Raw genomic sequence first — 20397 nt, forward strand, 5'->3', positions numbered from 1 at the left:
AGCGCCGTGAGGCGGGGGTGGGGCTGGCGCGCGGCAGATAGGCGGGCGGCGGCGGGCGCGCGGGCACGTGACGGAGGTGAGGGGAGCCCGGCGGTGGTGGCCGGGGCGGCGGAGGGTGAGTGTGTCCGTCTGTCCGTCCCTGCCCTCCCTCCACAGCCGCTGCGGCTCCGGAACATCGGGGCGGGGGAGCGGGGAACGGGCCCGCCCGCGCCGTGAGGCGGTGGGGGAGCCGGGCCTGTCGTGGGGCGTGCGGCGGGGCGCTGCTGGGCCCTGGGGGGTGGGCGGCCCGTGCGTGGTCTCGGCCTCATCCTGGGGGTGGGAGGAGGCGGGGACCCCCCGGAGTCGGGGCGAGAGGGACGGCCCGGGGAGGCCGCTGCGGTCGGGGGCTGTCGCGGGGCTGCGGCGGCGCCGAGTCCCGCCCGGCTCCCGCAGGCTCGGAGCGGCCTGGCGGGAGCGGCGGCTCTTCTGGTAAGTTCTGGGAGCGCCATGCCGGGCAGCGGCTGCTGCCAGGGCCGCCTTGTGGAACCGGCAGGGAGGCGAGGGCCGGACGGAGATGTGGGCAACGCGTGGTTTAGGTTTTATCTGGCTACGTGTTCCGGTGTCGGAAATAATCTTGAATGGGTTCCTTATGAAGCCCCGCAAAGGGAGAACAGGAGGTGGGTGCGGAGCGTGGCGTGGGCCTGGCTGGGGCTGTGCGAGGGAAGGAGAAGCCTCTGGAAAGGGGGAGCTCAGGGTGCGGAGCTGGAGGCCCAACAGGTGAAGTGCAGATGAGGAATCTGTAGCAGGAAGATAGGAGAATTTAAAGAAATTGAAACGCCTGATTTGATTTTTTTAAAATGTCTTTAAAATAGTGTATAAATGGCATCTCTTTTCTGGCTGAGGTTTTTATTGTATTGTGTGCTTTTAAAAGAAAAAACCCACACCTTTGAATTAAAGCATGGACAGCACACTACTTTCTTATCTGCACTGATTCTAGAGTGTGAACTTTCACAGGCAGGTTCAGAACTTTCTAGGCTGTAGAAAGAGAAATGCTGCAGGTGGTTTGGTTGTGAAGGGAAAAGGATATGTATTAATGGTAGTAGTAATGGTAAAGGTCCAGATATCAATAAGATCAGTGTTAACTTAATTAATGCTTCAGAGCTTCTGCAGATCATCGTGGAAAACTCCTTCTGGAACTTATTTAGAGTATGTTAGATGTCTGAAAACTGGTCTCTGGGCATGTAATGTATTTCTAAATGCAGTGTGTTTACTTAACGTCGTCAAGTAAGCATAGTTAGCACGTGGGTTTTACGGGGCAGTTTTGCAGGTCATGGTTTTGGTTGTTGCTAAAGTACTGCAGAGAGATAACTGAACTATAATAATGTATGAGCTAATGCAGATAAAATAATAGTTAAATATAGGTTGGTGTATATATATCTTACTCTAGGCTCACTGAGGTACCTGACTTCAGACCACCTTGTAAATTTGATTAATTTGGTTGTATTGCATAGGCTTATGCAAAACACTTAATAAAATTAGGGAAAGGTTTGAGTAAAATTTTGTATTATTTGTATTAACTTCTAGTATTTCTAGTTTATAAAAACATTATGAAGAAGATACTTACACTTTACAGGCTGTGTATAATAGGTAAACTGCTTTGTGAGATCAGCTGCCCTCCTAGGAAGGGAATCTAGTGTAAAATAGTAAGAAAGTTTTCAATTTCTGTCAGAGTACCCTCTCATTGGGTGTGCTGTAGTGCTTCCCCCTGAGTAAATAAGTAAATCCTTTACAGAGAATGCACTGAGACTTGTACTTAGTCCTGCCTTTTACTTCCTTTTCTGGCCTTTGATTTTCTGCCTTTGGTAGTAATCATGTGGCAGCCTGTTCTTGCTGGAATCAGTTCTGTGGCAGGGCAAACTTGAATTGATTTCTAGGTATGATAGTCTCAGAGATTTTGGGGTCCTTCCAGATCTGCCCCCACCTAATATAATTTTCCTAGCAGTCCATCTGTTTTATGAGGTCAAAGAGCCTCATGGTTCTGTCTTTACCCTCCAAGGACTCCCAGTTCTGCAGGAAGGGTATCTGTGCTGACAAACAATATCTGCTTTTTGCTTTTGTACTGTATCTGCACTGTTGTACATTATTTTTAGAAATTGGCATATTTGAAGTGCCTATTAAAAGCAAGCTTTGTTGCTTTCCCTTTTCACACCTTTATCCCTTGCCTGGTTTGTGCTCTCTACAACCCAAACAGGAGGCAGCTTTTTCTATAGGGGTCTCCAGAAGAGGCTTGGATAATCCTTTCTAGGAGACTTCTTCCTCGTGTAGAAGTGTATCCCAGTCACCCCTTACTGAAGAAAAAAAGATGGTTGTAGGAGGGTAAGCCACCACCATGGAGAGTTCTTGCCTCTCTTGTACTGTTAGTCAAGTGGTTTTCTTTAGCCTTGTCTGCTATTCATTGAGTTATGATGTTAAAGACAGAATCTTCCCAATGCTGGAAGTTGTCCAGCTGAAAAACAGTATTTCAGGGAAAAAGTGTTGTCTGCATTATATGAGTTGTATATACATGATTTTACTATATCTCCTTTCAGGGGTGCTGAGGCACTGTACTGGTTGTTGAAATTATAGTATTTGGCCACACAGTTTTAATTTTCACCATGGTGGTGTCCATCTCCCAAGTCTGCCTAAAGACAGGTCAGGCAGATGCAGGTGACAGACCTGCACTTGAAACTGTGGCATTGAGCTGGCTCTGCTGCCAACAGCTTTATTTCCTCTATCCTTAGCTACTTAGTTTCGCTGGTACTGCTACAAATCTTTTTGCTTTTGCTGCTGGGTCAGCCTGGGTATTGATTCAGAGTTAAAATAACACGGCAGAAGGACTTGGAGCCATCTTAAACCAGCGCTGGTTCATCATGAGGCTGTGTAAACAGTTACCCTGGCACCGCAGAGGAGGGAGGATGTGGAAGGCAGGAGGGATTGGGAGATGTAGAAGAGATTTCCTCTGCTCTTCAGTAGTTCTGACTTTAGGAAATTAGTGCACTACCAAGTAGGGTAACTGAGCCTTTGCTCAAAACCCACAGAACTCTCATTTGAGAGGGAAAATTGTTATCTATGTCTCAGCCTTTCTGTTCTTGTCTCCTTGCAATTTTTTTTTTTTTTTTTTTTGTGTGTGTTGTGATGAATCATCTTTATGTTTGACTTTAAATTTTTCTTCCCTAATTCTTGGCTTGCATGAGGCATTGTCCTTGTTTTCACTGGTGTGCTTGTGCTCTGAATACCACACTGAAACCCAGTGTTTGGAGCACAGGACTTTGGTAGTGGATTTGGTTCTTCCTTTGCATAAGTCACTCAGCTGAGATTTCAGATACTGCTGGGATAGAAACCATTGATGCTCGTCCAGTTAAATTACCTAGGTGTAATTTGTAGTAAGTGACTTATTTTCATAAGTTCTATTTAGTCTGACTGTTAATTATTTTAAACAAAGAGTAAGTAGTAAACCAGATAGTCAGTAGCCATCCAAATGTAGTTATACATTCTGAAATATGCTGTATTAAGAACTGCCTTGGTGAACCACTGAAATAGATTAGTAACCAAGGAGATGATTAAACTGGTTTTGCAGGCTCTGTTTGACCTGACAGGGAAGTTTCTAAACAGTATGTTCTGGGAGAATGATAGCAGAGGACTTGAAGATCCTTTCTGTGGACAATTTCACTCTCTTACAGGGGATGTGTGTTAGGGAGAATAGTGGCAACTATTCTATGTCTGTTGTATGAGTGTTTCCAGTGTGGTTTCAGTAATTAAGAAGAACTTTCTCCTTTGTGCCCAGAGAAAGGGGAATTCTAAATAAAAATTAATCTTTGAAGATGCATGACTTTTTTGAAAGCCTTGAACTCCAAAGGTAGCAATCACTTAGTCCCACATGTTATGAGTGCTGGTTTGGGGTAAGATCCTGATTCTGTTTCTGAATCCCACTCTAATTTGGTTTTGAATTTACTTTGTGAAAAAGTAAAGTCTGTAGTGCAGATGTTCCAGGAGTCTATTTTCAGTGCTCTGCTATAGATTTGTAAATACTGGGGTAAAATATTTCAGCCTTTTGACGATCAGGTGAACAGTGCTCTGAAGTTTTCTGGGGCAGAAGCTGGCCATGGGTGTGTGCAGAGAGAGAACAAGTAATCTGTAGCACCAACGATCTCAAACTTTGGGGTTGCAGTTGTTTTCCCTTCAATCTGAGTGGTGTGCCAATGTCTGTAAGTGACTGAAGATCTTATTAAAAAAAAAAAAAGTCCATGAAGTTGTTATCACTGACTTGAAACGTTGTTATGGTGAAAGCGATGGTTGCACTGAAGTAGAATGGAGACGTCAGAAGCTCTCACCTATTATGAAAGTGTTCCTTTGTTAATGGCTTTCAGCAATTGCATGATCAGAAATACACCAACCTTCTGAAATACCATACAGTTTAATCTGAAGAAGGGAGGTGCAGGCAGAGTAAAAAATGCCTAAGGATGGTAATTGCTTGGAAATTAGACACTTCTTTAAGGGAGAAGTCTGATCATAATAGAGTAGGTGAGAGTGTCTGTAGGTTAGACTACGTTTGAGGTGACTAATTGAACACCTGTAGTTGCCAGCAACTTAAAGTTCCACTGAAAAACTGATTTATGCCTGGTTTGTATAAGACTTGAGTTGCATCTCTCTTCACCCTCCCCATCTCTTCTATTTAGGAATAACCTAATTTACTAGGGCATAATTGTGTTTATGTTGTGTCCCTAAGGATTGTGTTAAGTGAATTTGAAATTTTTTCCTATAGCAGTACATCCATTATGGATAGAAGTAGCTTTTTAAATATCGAAAATGTGTGCTTCACTTAAATTGCTCTTCTGAGAACATAGTGCCTTTTTTCTATAATTTAGTCAGTTTTTTATATTGTTTCAGTTTAAACAGAATAAGGAGTTTGGCATGATAACTGGCAGTTGCAGAAGAAGCTACCAGCCTGTACTCAAGGCTCATGTATGAATGGTAGCTTATGTTGCATTTGGGACTCATTTAATATGTAGGAAGTGTCCTAAGCAGCTTTCTGCAGGGATATAAATTTGTGACAACTGCTTGCCAATGACTGTAAAGAGGTAAGGACATGAAACTGGATTAACTTCTCTTCAGACTTCTTTAGCTTTCTTTTTTTGGGGGATGAAGCTTGCTTGGGAACTTGACCATGAAACACTTCTCTCTTGAAATGAGGTTTAGCAAGGCCTGAAATTCAGACAGAGCATTAAATGATAAGTGTAACAGGGTAGATACCTGTGGCTGTATCAGGAGTACAGACATGCAGCAGCATTCTGCTCCTGCTGTGTGGTCCCCAGCAGAATTGTCTGGTTTAGCTAAGATGCTTTGACAGAAGAATTTCTGAGGCCATGTGACTTTGCCACTTAGGTGTGAACATTTGCCAAAGTCCATTTGCTGCTGACAAATATTTTCAAAAGGTTGTAGTCGGGGTGGGGTGTAAAGTAGGTAATTATTACATTTGAAGCCAGTACTAGCAGGAAAGTTGTGGGGAATGATTTAATTCTTTCACCAAAACTATCGTGCTGGTTGGCTGCTGATGAGATTACTTAAAAGATTACTTGCATGCTAAGCCATTAATACCCTTTGCACAAGGTTAGGAGGAGGCGTGCAGAAACTCCTTCCTTTTAGGAAAGGAGAGAATTGGCTCATTTTTAACCTTGGTTTATTTTTAAGATTAACTTTGTCATATCTCTTTCCAAATCATGACATGCTCATTCTATCTGCATAGTATAATTTGAAAGTGGTTATAAAACTGTATTATCTTCCTGAATTTAGCTCTATCTTGAAAGTATTTGGTGAGGCCTTATTGGTAAGGTAAGACAAAATAAAACCCTTTCCATGGAAAGGTGTTTTTTGTACCATCTCATCTGTGGTTGCTTCAGTCATGCAGGGCACATCCAGAGCTCTAAAGATCATTTTTTTTCAGATGAAGTTTCAGGCTCTTGTTTCTGTACTGCTTTTATGCTGGTGGGTTTGAGTTTATTCAAAGAACACGTTATCTGTGCAAGAAGAATTTGCAGCTCCAAGGGTACTGATGTCTTCTTGACTGCTTTCAGTCCTTGGTTTTGTATTGTGGTTGTCACACTAATATTAAGAGCTATGAGCTGTTTTGAGGTCTGAAACTGTTTTCAGTTTTGGCTGTACACTGTGCATTAAGCAAACAAGCTTTGCTCATATATAACAGCCCTTGAAAGTTTTTGTCAGCTATTCCTTCAGGAATGATTGTCCTTTTGGCTCAGAGGTGTTTGGGTGCAGCTCCCTGAATGTCTGAACTGAGTGGGGGAGGTTGGTGCACATGCATTTGGACCATAATCCTCAAGGCCATCACTATTGTTGGAAAACTGGCTGCAATTGCATATTGCTGTAGTGACAAAATGGCCATGGCCTCAGCTCAAGTCTTTAAAATACAATTTTGTTGTAGTTATAAAACTACAGTTATAAAGTTATAAAATCTTCTCTGTCATTAGAAGTAAGTTAAAGAATAATCTGAGAATGGTACATCTAGTATGAGTATAATTTTGGAATATTAGGTAGTGCTGATAAGCCTTTGAGAATGTAAACTCTTTTAGTTGCCTAAACATGCATTGGAAAGTTGAAAGTTTGTTTCCTAGCATGATCTTAAGCCCCTACAGGCACCATTAACTCTGCTTGAGTTATGTTGGTGAGTCTGCAGGGCTACTGTGTGACTTAGGAGTGTAGGGGAAGGAGGAGGGAATGTTTGGTTTTATACTTGCTTTCAAAAAAAATTCAGTCTCAGTTATACCTCTGGTTTTGGACAGAAAATTTGAAGTGGGATTCAAAGGAGAAAAGATGAGCAAGGTGCAGGTTGTTGTTGTGAAGGTTTTGGGCAGATAAAACTGAGTAGTGTTCCAGGAGTGTTACTTTCTATATCAACCTAAAGATGCAGTGATTTTGTTTTTCTAGGAGAAAGATCAAATTGAAACTCATTTTACTTACAAGATATTTTAAGCTATGGCTTGCCTATCGTGTTTTAGGTGTGACAATGTGCTGATCACCTTATGAATTAGTTTAAGGGTAATATTTTAATTCTGTAAGGCTTCAGTTAACAGCTAGTCTCTTTGGTCATCTTGTTAAATTAGTTTGAAAGAAGAATTGAATCAAGTGTCAGTTTCCAGGAGCTTCAATTGCTTATAGGCATCTGCAGTAATTGGCAGTAATAAGTTGGCAGTAATTCTACAACAAAACCTGAGGAAGAGACTTGATGACTGAAAACACCAGGGCTCTGCATTTGAAATCACAAAAAATATATTGTGCAGGAAATGAGGATTCATTACTCTGCAAAAATCCGTTTTTGAATAAAATAGAAAAATTTATTTCAATTTCTGGACTGAATGGAAGCTTGAGTTCCTGCATGGTGTACTAAAAGTCCTCCATAAACACAAAAGAGATTTTATTTTTAGGCTTTTACAGCCACATATGTTGTGGTATCACATATGTCTGCTGTCCTGCTTGTGGGCTGTGGCAGTGTAAGAGCAAAATGATGGCACTTCTGCAGTATGGTCTCCAGAATGAACACATGTGATTCTCCACTCAGTTAATGTCTGTTTGGTATTAAATACTTAGCTTTATGTTGTGTTCCTCCCCAGCTTTTAGAGCTGTCTCAGGCAGATGCAGTAAATAACAGAGCTGGAGAGAGAAGTTTGCACTTCACCTGTTGCCTTGGAAGCTCGGGTTTGTACCGAGCAGCAGTCAGTGTGTTGTTCTGTGTGCAGTGCTGGCCTGACCACTTTGCCTTGTCTTATTTATTCAGAACATGGAGCTGAAATGGCTGTGTGTGACCCTGCTAGCCCTTGGGATCCTTGCTGTCCAGGCACATGATATGGATGAAGATAATGATGCTGATGATGTAGTTGATATTGAGGATGACTTGGATGATGGTATTGAGGAGGTAGAAGAGTCAAAGTCTGAAACAAGCAGTCCTCCTCCAGCTCCAAAGGTTTGGCATAGAACTTCTTTTAACAATTGAATAACTGCTTGTGTTTTGGTTAATGTGAGTCTGATCAGAGTTGTTTTTACTTTCTTAACTTTTAGTATGTTGTAATGTTATTAAAGATGTTATCTGAGAGTAGGGCTTGAAATTAAGGTTAGCTGCTTTGTTTCTGTTCTCATGTCCCCCATGTTCTTCCAGAAGACTTAAATCTAATCTTTGAATCTGTGATGTGAGTATCAGGAGTTAATGCTAAGATTTCCAGCTAGGAATATACTTGAGTTTTAGTTGCAGACAAAAGCACAACAACTTGTCACCAGCAGCAATATTTATGTAATTTCTGTGTTTGTGCTTCAAGAATGTCCAGGTGAGCTGTATTTGCATGTAAGAGGGAGCGTGAGCTTTACATGCCTGTATTTCTGTAGAATAAAGAATGTGTCTTGAAAGGTTCATAAATGCCCCCTTTCCCAATAGGTTACTTACAGGCCCCCTGTCCCAACTGGTGAAGTGTATTTTGCAGAATCTTTTGATAAAGGAACTCTGGATGGGTGAGTATAACCTGAAGGATGATTTGGTACAGCAAGTAATGTAAAATCTTTATGAAAGGCTCTCTGCAGAACTTGAGTTATGCAGAACTGAATCAAAGGGCCCCTGTTCAGGTGGGAATACAGTAACAACTTGAGGCTAACTGTTCAAATGCTGAGTTAAACCAGTATTTCCTTAAGTTCTAGCAATAAAGGGGAGGTGAGGCCATTACACGTAGCTTTTTTTACTTTCTTCAGGTGATGTGAGGATAATGTGCTACTTCTGGTTTTGGTGGGGTTGTTTTTTGGTTTTTTGTTTTATTGCTTTTTTTTTACAGGAGCAAGGTATTTACTCATGAGGCCATGGCCCTACCTTGGGATGGGAAGTGGCAAACAAGCAAAGTTTGCAGGCTTGGGAGCAGAACACTTCAGGGGATTAAGATACTGGGGTGTAGACATGAGACAGGGAGGGCTGCCTTAAGGGCAAGATTTTTAGTGTGTGATGGGGAAGAAATATGGCTTTCCAAACATTGGATGTCTGTCTTCTAGATGGATTCTTTCCAGAGCCAAGAAAGATGATACAGATGATGAGATTGCCAAATATGATGGTGAGTTCAAGATTTGGGTGCTAAATGTCTGATGTTGTTTGTCACATATGAAAAAGAGGTCTTTCTTTTCTGCTTCTCAGCTAAAATTATATTCACTGAAGAAAATGGAAGGGATGTTTATATACCTGGCTAACAATATAAACTATAGTTCTGATTTAAACAAAATATCCACTCAGATTTTAAAATAAATGAACATTTGGTCAATTTCTTCCCCAGGTAAATGGGAAGTCCAAGACATGAAAGAAACGAAGCTTCCAGGGGACAAAGGGCTTGTAATGGTAACCCGAGCTAAGCATCATGCAATTTCATCTAAGCTTTCCAAGCCATTTGTGTTTGATACCAAACCCCTTATTATACAGTAAGTAAAGAATAATTTGGTGTTCTGTTGATTCCAGGGTGACATGATAGCAAGCTGAGCCTGCTAACTTCCATAACTGAGCTTTGGTTGACTTGGGGTCTAGATGACACAAGATGCTGTAATGTGTTATTAAACTATTTTGAGTAAAAGTAAAATAGTGACTCAGACTCTCCAAGTGGAGAGTTAGTAACAGCATGGGTCATTCTGAAGCCTAGAAAAGAAAAAGTCTCTGCAAACTAGACTTGGTAACCTGTCTTGTGGCTTCAGTTCATTTGATTTAATTGTAACAAGGTCAGGCAACTGACTTTTGTACTGCTAATTGTGGAAGTCCTTGTCCTTTTGAACAAACACTGGTCTGTAAGTAGGTCAGTGCACTTACACAGTAAACTGCCCCCTGTTTCTGAGGGGAAGTGGATGGAGGGGTAAAGATGCATTTGTTTCCTCCTTCCTGTGCTTTAATTCATTTGCCATGGAAGATGAACACCTTACAAAGCTCTGGTCATGACTGTTGTAGAAGAATCTACTTGCATGTGTGTTAGGCAAGCAAGTCAGGGGAAAAACATTCAGTGAGAACAGTTGAATTGTGCATTATTAGTAATGCTATCAATTTTAAATAAAGAGTAAATTAATTTGTGTTTGCACAAGATAGTGAATTGGTCACTTGGCTTTGCACTGTTTAGTTTTGGCTCAAAATGCAAGGCTAAAAATATACCCCAGTGGTCATCCACTCCAGCTGCTGGCATTGTGAGAGAATCAAGCATACTTAGCTTATTCCTGACAGAGATGTTTTGCCTTCTTCAGGCTCCTTGGCATCCCTAAATATACTGCTGTATGCTTATAACCCTAAAGGGGCTTCTCCTAAAATCCAACTGGTTTTTTTGCTTTGTAGTCTTGCAAATTGAGTTTTCTCTCTGCTGTAGTAGTTGTGGGGAAAATAATTGGTTTGCCTCAATTCCTGTTGAAGTATCATATACCAGAAAGCTTTTTTTTCCTCCTCTCTACTTCTAGGTCATTATCTTCTAGGCTAGCACTCAATTTCTTTAATCTTTTCTGTCAGATTAATTCTTCTAAATGTTCAATTTTTTAAACTGTTTCTCAGACTCTTGTGAATATTTTTTTAGTCCTTATATCTTTATTAATCTAGATGACTGTATCTTTAATATTCACTGGGTAAGTGATTTAAAGCAAACAACAAAACAGTATTACTGTTAATTTGTACTGAAAAAGTTGTCATTGTGTATTACGAAAATAGCTTTTCCTCGTGTATAACATGCTCTCCCCTCTTCTATCCAAAACTAAAATTAGGTATGAAGTAAACTTCCAAAATGGAATTGAGTGTGGTGGGGCCTATGTGAAATTGCTTTCAAAAACCCCTGAGTTGAACCTGGTGAGTAATGCTACTGCTTTTGGGTATTAGCTGTAAAAGAACTTGAAGTTTTTTCTTTGTTTCTTTCTGAAGAAACCCTTGTAGTGAAGGCAGTGAGGCCTGATTGCCCAAGTACTTTGCACTCAGCATTTTGCCAGTGCTTTCAGTTGGAGAGGATAAGTGCTGAAATGTGACGGCCCCTTGAGTGGAAACTGAAGTTCCCTAATAGCTGAGCAGTTGTAGACCTTTGCCAAACTCAACAGTACTTCAGATTTTCCTGGGTTCTAGAATGAAACAGGAGGTGCTTAGGAGAGTAGCCAGCTCCTGGGGCCTAAGAACTGCATTTTGTCCTCTCATTGAAGTGGTTCAGCCTGTTCAGACAAAGCTGAGCTGCTGGGTAACCTTCCACAGGCTGTTGTAGCCTATGGGTTTTCTTTAGCCATTTTCATAGGCTTTAGAGGATGTACCTTTTATTACTTGTTATCCATCCTTCTCCTTTCCCACTGCAGTCTCATTGGACTTGTGCTAAAAAAGCTAAAACACAAAGCATCAAAATTATTAATACAATTTCCAAACTATTTTAAAACTCCAAAATAACCACAAACACCAACTTGGCTGCCTAATCAGTTTCATATGTGCATTGGATTTTCAGATAACATTAGCAAGAATAAATAGACTTGCAGAGTTTGGTTGTGATTATATCCAGTTAGAACTTAGATTGAGGCAGTACCCCAGTTCATAAGTGTGAACTAAATGCAGCTTGGCTGCACTTTTAGTGCTGCTTATCACTTTGTGTGGAAGAAACTCAGTGGCCTTGCTAGCCTTTCATTATTGTCAGTAGCTGATACTTCTAATTGATAACTTTTTAAATACTTTCTTGTAATGTAGAGGTATACTTAAACATTATGGCTGTCACACTAATCTTTTAGATAACGCTTGGATAGCTGGTGTTTTCCATGTGGAAAGTAGAGCCCAAAGGTGCAAAATGAAATAGTTGGGATAGTTCTCTGCACATTATTTTTTCTGGAGATTTATGTGAGGAACATAAGACTTAGTGTGGGGACTTCATGGACTTGGTATCCAAGTTGCAGAATAGTTTTTAACGAATTGGGAATTCTTATGCCAGACAATGACTTAAGCTGTATTTCAAAATAATGGAGTGAAGTATTGCATTGTTTTTAAAGGATCAGTTCCATGACAAAACTCCATATACAATAATGTTTGGCCCTGACAAATGTGGAGAGGACTATAAATTGCACTTCATCTTCCGGCACAAAAACCCAAAGACTGGCAAATACGAGGAGAAGCACGCAAAGCGTCCAGATGCAGATCTGAAGACTTACTTTACTGATAAGAAGACTCATCTTTACACTCTAGGTATGGTTACTGCTAACTATGCATATTAATAATTACTATGTGTTCTGCACCAAAAGCTCATAAAGTCAGCTAGATGAATATTTGTATAGGTGAATATTTGTACCAATGCACTAAATAACTAAAAATCACTTGAAAGCTTCAAATGCAAAAGCTGATTGTCTATGCAAAGGCTTATTTAATCTTTCCGGGAAGTCTTGATTCATGTAAGAAAGGTCCTGCAACTTAAACTTAATGCTTAAAGGAGGACTGAATTTCAGGGTAGTTGTAAGTAACTTGAACTAAGTATATTTGAAATAATTATCAGCATATATAATGTGAGCTACACTAAGCATTAGATGTAGAGGCATCGTGGTTTGTTTTAGTCTTGCTTGGGTTTTTTTTCTGTTTTCATGTACCAGGCAAACTCTGGAGTTCTTGAACTAGTGTCTGGTATATTAGCTATGATCAAAATATTTCAGGAAGTACTTGAGGGTGTCTCTAGCTGTTCCTACTACAGAGACAGCAGTAGATAAAAAAGTGAGATTAAAATTCTGTTAGTCAGTAGTAGGAAGTCTTAGTCTGGAGTAGAATATGAGTATATACATTCTTACTACTAAAGCAATACTGTGCCAAAGTCAACTTGTTGTGGTTACTGCTAAATCACTTTACAAACCTCTGTGCTTTTAACACACATAGGACTTCTGCCAGGAGTCTGCCTTCTCACAGGGTGAGCTGTGGTGCATCATCACTAGTTGCACTTTGGTGTAAGGAGAAAGGTTCTTAGCAGTTGATGGGTAGGTGGTAGCTTGGGTTGTACAGTGGATATAAGTGATGCTTTGACTCATGCTCTGTATTGTACATGCAATGATTGCATCAACTTTTTTCTTTACAGTCTTGAATCCTGACAATAGTTTTGAGATACTGGTCGATCAAACAGTTGTCAACAGTGGGAATCTGCTAAATGATATGTCTCCTCCTGTGAATCCACCCCGAGAGATTGAGGACCCAAATGACCAGAAGCCTGAGGACTGGGATGAGAGACCAAAAATCCCTGACCCAGATGCTGTTAAACCAGATGACTGGTAAGGTGTTGGAAGGGTATGGAATTGAGGGAGTCCTTAGCCCAGTAATTTGTTCCTGATCAAAATGTCTTTCTCACATGACATGGAAGATTTTGAGTCTCACCCTTGTAATGAAAACACTGTAGGTTTAGACATCTTAACAGCATTTCAGTAGGCAAAGAGAGAGTTTCCACATCCAGTGGTTATTTCTGTTTAGTGCTTCTGTTCCTGCATTGGCCACAGACAAAGATTTTACAGAAATACAGAATGCAGAAATGCTACCTGTTGGTCTCATCCTTGATGAGATCAAAAGATGTGCTGTAGAAAGTATAACTGAAGGATCTTTGTAGTTGTTTGTGTAGTGTATAGATAAGGTAATTGAAAAACCTGATTCCCTAAATCAGAAACTGATCTTGCCTTTCTGGCTTTGTACCTGTGCTTTGTAAATTGTAGACTCAATTTCAAGCACAAATGTGCTTTTGCAGCTGCTGCTAAGAAGTGGCATTTGCTGTAATATGCCCCTTCTAGATTGGTTAAAAAAATAGTAGTAGTGCTTTGCAGTTGGCACCTTGATATGCCATGAGGCACATGTGCTAGGATTGCAAGGCAATCCTTTCTGAAATCATGGGTGACCCTGACAGAAGGGAAGGAGGCTGGCTGTCTAGAGCAGTGGGCTTGTTCAGAGTCTGTGGAATCATGCTGTGGGTTTAAGAATTCTTATGTGTTGTTTATGTTAACACATAATGCTCTGCCCTCAAGGGATGAGGATGCTCCTGCAAAGATCGCAGATGAAAACGCTGTGAAACCAGAAGGTTGGCTGGATGATGAGCCAGAATATGTAGCAGACCCTGATGCTGAGAAACCTGAAGATTGGTAAGTTTGCTGCCTGTCACAAATGACAGCAAATATTTCCTGACTTTGGTACTGATGTTTGCAGTTCATTGTTGCTTGCTGACACAGTTGCTGTTCAGGCTATTTTTCTAAGGCAGTGGTCTGAGGACTCATGTCCTGCATTCACCTCTGCATTTTTCAACTCTTCTGTGACTGTAAGCAGAACAGGACAAGGATGTTCACCATGAAGTAAAACCTGCTTGGAAGGGGCAGTGGGGGAGGCTGTGCTCAGTGACTGACTTTTGATCTTCTGTGCTTCACAGTTAGTCTTTGAAATCCTTGCTCTTTCTGCAGTATGTTTATCTACAGACCTATACTATACGAAGTTTCAATGTCTCCATTTAGTGGTAGGAATTTTGATTTTCCCAGAAATCATACATTGTCTGAGCCTTATTCTGTATGAAGGCAAGGCAAAACTGAATTTGCCTTTTCAGGGATGAAGATATGGATGGTGAATGGGAGGCACCTCAGATTGCAAATCCTAAATGTGAAGCAGCTCCTGGCTGTGGTACCTGGCAGCGCCCAATGATTGACAATCCAAACTACAAAGGCAAATGGAAACCACCTATGATTGATAATGTGAACTATCAGGTTGGTGTTTTCATTGCTTAAGCTGGTGGCCTGTGCAGCATCTCCTATAAAAGCAGAATGATTTAGTTTCAGCAGATGTAATTAAAAATTTCAGATGCTGTTATGACTGTACTGTGTTTCAAGTGGACAGATTCAAAGTGCTTTCTTACCAGGCATCAGTTCATTGTGTTTATTCTCAAAGACTGAGTTGCACCCATAGATGTTGTAATTAAGTGCAATGGATTATTATATCTCTCTATTCATAATGGGCTAAAATCTAAAATTTGTCTTTCAGTAGATGAGGCTGAATGTCTTTTTTTCTAGGGTATATGGAAACCTAGAAAGATCCCAAACCCAGATTTTTTTGAAGACTTGGAACCTTTCAAGATGACTCCCTTCAGTGCTGTGGGACTTGAGTTGTGGTCCATGACATCAGACATCTTTTTTGACAACTTTATCATTTGTACTGAAAGAGCTGTGGCTGATGATTGGGCTAGTGATGGATGGGGACTGAAGAAGGCAGCTGATGGTGCTGCAGAGGTGAGACAGGAAGGTTTAATTGTGTGCTGCTGAGGGGAACACTAGAAGCACCTTTGCTTTTCTCTCACACAGCCTTTGTCAATATATACCTGTATGTGCTAAGGCTGAGGATTTTGCTAAACCAGGTCAGGGCCTCAATTCATAATTACAGTATGTTAATGGTTGCTATAAGTAACTAAGTACTCACTGCTCTCTTCTGAGGTTTTGCTCTGTTATTGGGACTGTATAGTCTAATTCTTGATCTGTAAGCTATGGGAAAAGTACTTGTGCAGGTTAACTTGAATTTTTTTTTTAGGTCTGAATTACAATGTTTAAAGTTGCAAAAATCTTATTTGAAAATTCTGTTGCTTAAATTTAGCTGCTACAACTTACTGTATGGAGTGTAATTTGACAGTTCTTTTGGTCTTACAGCCTGGTGTTGTGGGCCAGATGATGGCAGCTGCTGAAGAGCGTCCCTGGCTTTGGGTAGTCTACATCCTCACTGTGGCTTTGCCAGTGTTCCTTGTTGTCCTTTTCTGCTGTTCTGGGAAGGTAATGCATTTCCTCTGATAATTAGTCTCATGTTTAGAAGGAGGTTCAGTAAATGTGCCTGAATGTCACAGATAATTGCCTGGGTTTGTCACTGCCTTTCAGAAACAGCCAAGTGCTGCAGAATACAAGAAGACTGATGCTCCTCAGCCTGATGTGGTGGATGATGAGAAAGAAGAAGAAAAAGATAAAGGGGAAAAAGAAGAGGAGGAGGAAGAAGAGGACGCAAATGAGGAAAAGCTTGGTAGGTAAACTAGATAATCTTGAATGATGTCCTCCCTGATAGAACAAACCAGCAGGATTAGCAGATACAGGGTAAAGCCAATGGTAAGTGAAGATAAATCAGGAAGGAGAATTACTTTTTTTTTTTTTTTTTATTTCCCCTTGAAGAGAAGCAGAAAAGTGATGCTGATCTAGGAAGTGCTAGTCAAGAGGAAGAAGAAGAGGAGGAGGAGGAAGACAGGAAACCTGCATCAGAGGTAAGAGTACTCAATCTTTGAAGGAAGCTTGTGCATTTTCTTTCATAGGTTATGTAGAACAGGCCTTACTACACTTAACTAGTGTTAAAAATTAACCTGGTTCATGTGACCCTCCCAGTTCAGAACTTTGGAAAATTTAATCACCCTCAAGAATAGGAATTTCTATGGCTGATTTCAGCAGACTTGGGCACCCTGCTAAAGGCCCTGCTGTAGAGCCTGCCTTGAGAGGGGACTGGGACTGTTGGCAGGCATCTTCTTAAGGCAAAAGGCTTATTCAGCTTCAAGTGCAGTCAGGATGTGACCTTAGGTGCTCCACACTGACACAATGGCTGACTCAAGAATGGGTGGAGTGTTGTTTGAAGTTAAAGGATTCTCCCAGCAGCAGAAGCTGTTAAGCACTCCCAAGGAATAGTGTACATTCATTGTGAAAACCAGGAATTTGCCTGTTTACCACAAAATACCTTCAGCAGTAGGTCCTTTCAAAAATTAAATTCTAATGTAGAAGTGAAAGTGGATTCTTCTTCCTATATTTTCTCAAAAATGTTAATTAAGGATATATTTAGGCTTTATTTTATTGATGTTTACACAAATTACTTTCTTGCAGGAGGAGGAAACTGTGAATAGATCGCCCAGAAACAGAAAGCCAAGGAAAGATTGAAAAAAGTCATAAGAACTTGATCTGTGATTTTCTTTTTTTGTTGTTATTTTCAAACATGGTTCTGGGAGAGGACCTTGGACACCTTACATTGAAACTTGGACAAACCTCAAGATTTCACCATCCACAGGTTCCAGTTACACTATCCAATGTAATGGAGTGTCTAGCAGTAAAATATTTGCAATCATCTTTAAAGAGCATCATTCCTGTAGAAAGAAAGCATTTAATATAATGGGCTGTGGATTTTGGAATGTAACATAACTAACCTTTTCATTTTTGGTTTAAATATTCTTTTCTGTTCTTAAGTAGATTGGTAGATTTTTTCCAGTCTCAAACCTTGGCTTAATTTAATATATTAATTAGTGAAATATAACAATGAATTCTGAAAGTGCTAGGTGATAAAAATGCAGTTTTATAACTAGTTTTTTTTACAAGTATGTAAATTCCTAAATGCACCAATGTCTTTATACCCCTTAAAATTTGGTAATTGAAGAAACGTTGTCAATGCATTTGACAACACCCCTGCCCTCAAAAGAAAAGCCAACTGGAGGGGGATGTATGGGGAAACTAGTAGTGAAACTAATCAATCAGCTTCATTTTTTGGGGGGAGGGGAAAGAGGAAGAAGGGGTGGAAGGAAGGGGTTAGGCAGTCTATAGAATATATGCATACTGTGCATGGCTAAAGTCCTGTTAAATGTTAACAAACGATCTGGGATTCGGAGTGGGTTATCTTAATGTGGCATTTAATCCTGCAGAGCATGCAGACAACCAAGTTTATTTGTTCTTGAATTCTTTTTGTGAAGCTGAGGGTTGCTGGGGAGGTGTGGTTAAGCTACTTCCCTCTTTGCCCTCTGTTCAGCCACCAGTGTTTTCCTCTCTGTGACGATACAGCTCTTCCTGAGAGCAGCTTTGCCTCAGTTGTTGAAGCACTTCATGTTCAGCTCATTATCAAACTCCATTTCATAGCTTGGCCTACTCCTTTCCAGGGTCCAAACACTGAATAAGACAGTGTCCCATATCCTCTCACTGCTATCACTGTATGTCTGCTGTAGAAATGGGGGAGGTAGGCAGGTAGACAAGTTGAACTGAGTATTTGTTAAGGAAAAAAACCACAACCAATATGTCAGTATTGTAGATGGGGAAGGAGCATGTGGAATTTCTTTAACTGGTATGTGGAACTGTTTTAAGTCTTTTTATCTGCTCTTCATGTAACAAGTGCATTCTAAATTATATTGTGAATGTTAGGAAATTTCAATTCCAGCTGAATAAATTTTTTTTAAGTGTCGGGTCTACCATACTACACTGTTTCAAACACTTTTTTTCTTTTTTTGTGGTGCAGGTGCAGGCAAGCACTACAAGGGTGTTACCTCTGAGGGTGAGGTGGATGTAATTCATTACACTGTACCAAATATGTTGGTGTTTGGATGTCTATATAGATAAACTTTTGCCTTTGTTTAGAATGAAATTAAATGTCCTGAAATTATTCTTCTTGCACTGAACTTAAACACTCCAGTGTTGTTTGGTCATATGATAGGTATAGTTTGTGGAATAATTCCCAGGGGTTGTGGGGGGGAAGAGTGTTCCCATTACCTTGCAAACAATCTAACCAATTACTAAAATACTCTTGGTTTGGGTTTGTTTTTTTGGTTTTTGGTAAAACACCTTTTGCTGCCTGTCCTTATGTTGTATCCCTTGGTTGTTGTGTTTGAAATATTAGTGATCACAAATGCATAGCAGGATTTCTTGATCTCTCTGCAGTGTACAAATAAACTATTGTAAGCAAGATACTGGAAGTAATTTCAGACTTCTGTTGGGAGCTATTGCATGTTTAGAATGCCTTTGCCTGTTGAACACCTGGTCAATACTGCTCCTTATTGCAAAAATAGCTTATACTCTGACATGGAAGATGTCATAGCTTAAGCCTTGCTACTAGCTTGTTCTCAGGACTGTATTTTTATCAAGGAGCAGCTGCTATTTATGACTCTCAGTCCTTTGAGATGAAGTATGTGTAAATGGTTTCAATTCAGCTAACATTTTGAGCACAACATAAAAATCTAATTAATCTAATGGTTTTTTATCTTAATATGCAAACTGCCTTAAACTCCCAAACAATCCATGTGCATACATGTTCTTTCAAAGCATCAAAAGTGAACTTGAGATCTGCTATCAGCTTTTAAATAGCATATATTAAAGCTAATTGTAAATCTACATTTGCTTCTGCTAAATCTCCTGAAAACGTCTCCTGTCTGCATGTTATGGCTTTTTTTGATACCATAGTGTATGCTTTAAATAATCACTACAATAAATGAAGACTTTCCAAAATGGATAGACAGCTCAAGTTACTTTTTATCCTGCTTTCTGGCTTGGGTGCCTCGGTTTGACCTTAGAATTGCTCTTAATTTTGAAGTCTTGGAGGGAAAAAAATACAGCTACCTGCTTATCCTGAGTGCATAAAGCATAGCTGTGTTTTTTAGAGTAGTGAAGCTCTGCCTGGCTGTAACCTGGGACCTGTGTTTGGAACTGTTACAGATCCTTTCAGGTGTATTTGGGCCTTTTGTGTCAGTGCAACCAAGGGTGGCAGCTCTTGAAAAGGATGCTGAGCCAGACATGCTGTGTCTGACAATGGGGGGGTGGGTGTTAGGCTGACATGGTGAATCCAAACAAAACCCATGGGCTCTAATACCAAGGCAGAAGTGCTGAGAGCAGCTTTTCTCCTGGGGGCAGTTGATAGGTCAGGGTCCATCTAACCCACTAACCCCTTCCAGCAGTGCTCCTGGATGTGCTCGACCCTTGCTGGCTCTGCTCAGTACTGGATTGTCACAGCTTGAGGCTTTCACCTCTCCTCTTACCCATGTGTGGTTTTGAAATGGACTCCTGGGCCTGAGGAGGGTTTCTTGCAAGTTCTGACTGCTTGTACGTGTCCATGGTTTTCTTTTGCTCCTTCCTTACTCCTCCCTCACAAATCTGCTCCTCCACTGAGGCTGTGGGTACAGCTGGGCTTGTGACTGCTCTGCTCATCCCAGACTGATGGTTAATGCCCCTCTTGTCTCATGGTTTGTAAAAGGGGTTTTTGGTTGATTGGGGTTTTTTTTTGTTTTGTTTTGGTTTTTTTAGTGTTGCTGGACACAACTACTGTGATTTCATGTCCATTTCAAACTGGTACTTGTAGAAGCAACTTGAAAAAAATGTAAAAACTAATCAATAAAGAAACTTAAATCTGTTTGGCTTTCTTTGTGTAATTAGCAAAGCTGGGCCAGTCTTCATCAGGGTGCGGTGACTCTGCCTCTCTTGCAGTTTTTGTTATTGCCCGCGGTTGTGCGGGCAGAGCGCTGTCTGGCCGCAGCGCTGCCCGGGCTCCGCTCCCTGTCACTCACCCCCGGCCCCGCCTCCCGCCTCTTCTGACTGGCTGGGTCGGGGTCGCCCCGCCCATCTCTACCTGTTCCTTTAAACCGCGCCGAGCGCCGCCCCCAGTTCGCCTCC

At 40.9% G+C, this 20397-nt stretch overlaps 1 protein-coding gene across 1 annotated transcript; it reads left to right on the forward strand.

Moving 5' to 3' along the window:
• Positions 1–20137, forward strand: CANX (calnexin). Its single transcript, XM_079320230.1, has 15 exons — positions 1–115; positions 7805–7990; positions 8456–8529; positions 9055–9113; positions 9330–9471; positions 10777–10858; positions 12022–12214; positions 13086–13275; positions 14014–14127; positions 14580–14736; positions 15040–15255; positions 15667–15786; positions 15889–16027; positions 16174–16262; positions 16867–20137. Exons 2-15 carry the CDS (start codon positions 7808–7810, stop codon positions 16918–16920), a joined length of 1812 nt encoding a protein of 603 aa, XP_079176356.1. The 5' UTR covers positions 1–115; positions 7805–7807; the 3' UTR covers positions 16921–20137.
• Positions 20138–20397: the final 260 nt, after the last annotated feature.

This window comes from Erithacus rubecula (assembly GCF_903797595.1).
Source record: "Erithacus rubecula genome assembly, chromosome: 16".
NCBI classification, from domain to species: domain Eukaryota; kingdom Metazoa; phylum Chordata; class Aves; order Passeriformes; family Muscicapidae; genus Erithacus; species Erithacus rubecula.

What these genes read in the sequence shown, in the direction of transcription:
- CANX (XM_079320230.1), top strand. Translation starts at nt 7,808, where the DNA reads ATGGAGCTGAAATGGCTGTGTGTGACCCTGCTAGCCCTTGGGATCCTT. An exon ending in GTCCTCCTCCAGCTCCAAAG is followed by an intron (nt 7,991 to 8,455) that starts GTTTGGCATAGA and finishes CTTTCCCAATAG; the next exon opens with GTTACTTACAGGCCCCCTGT. An exon ending in AAACCCCTGAGTTGAACCTG is followed by an intron (nt 10,859 to 12,021) that starts GTGAGTAATGCT and finishes TTGTTTTTAAAG; the next exon opens with GATCAGTTCCATGACAAAAC.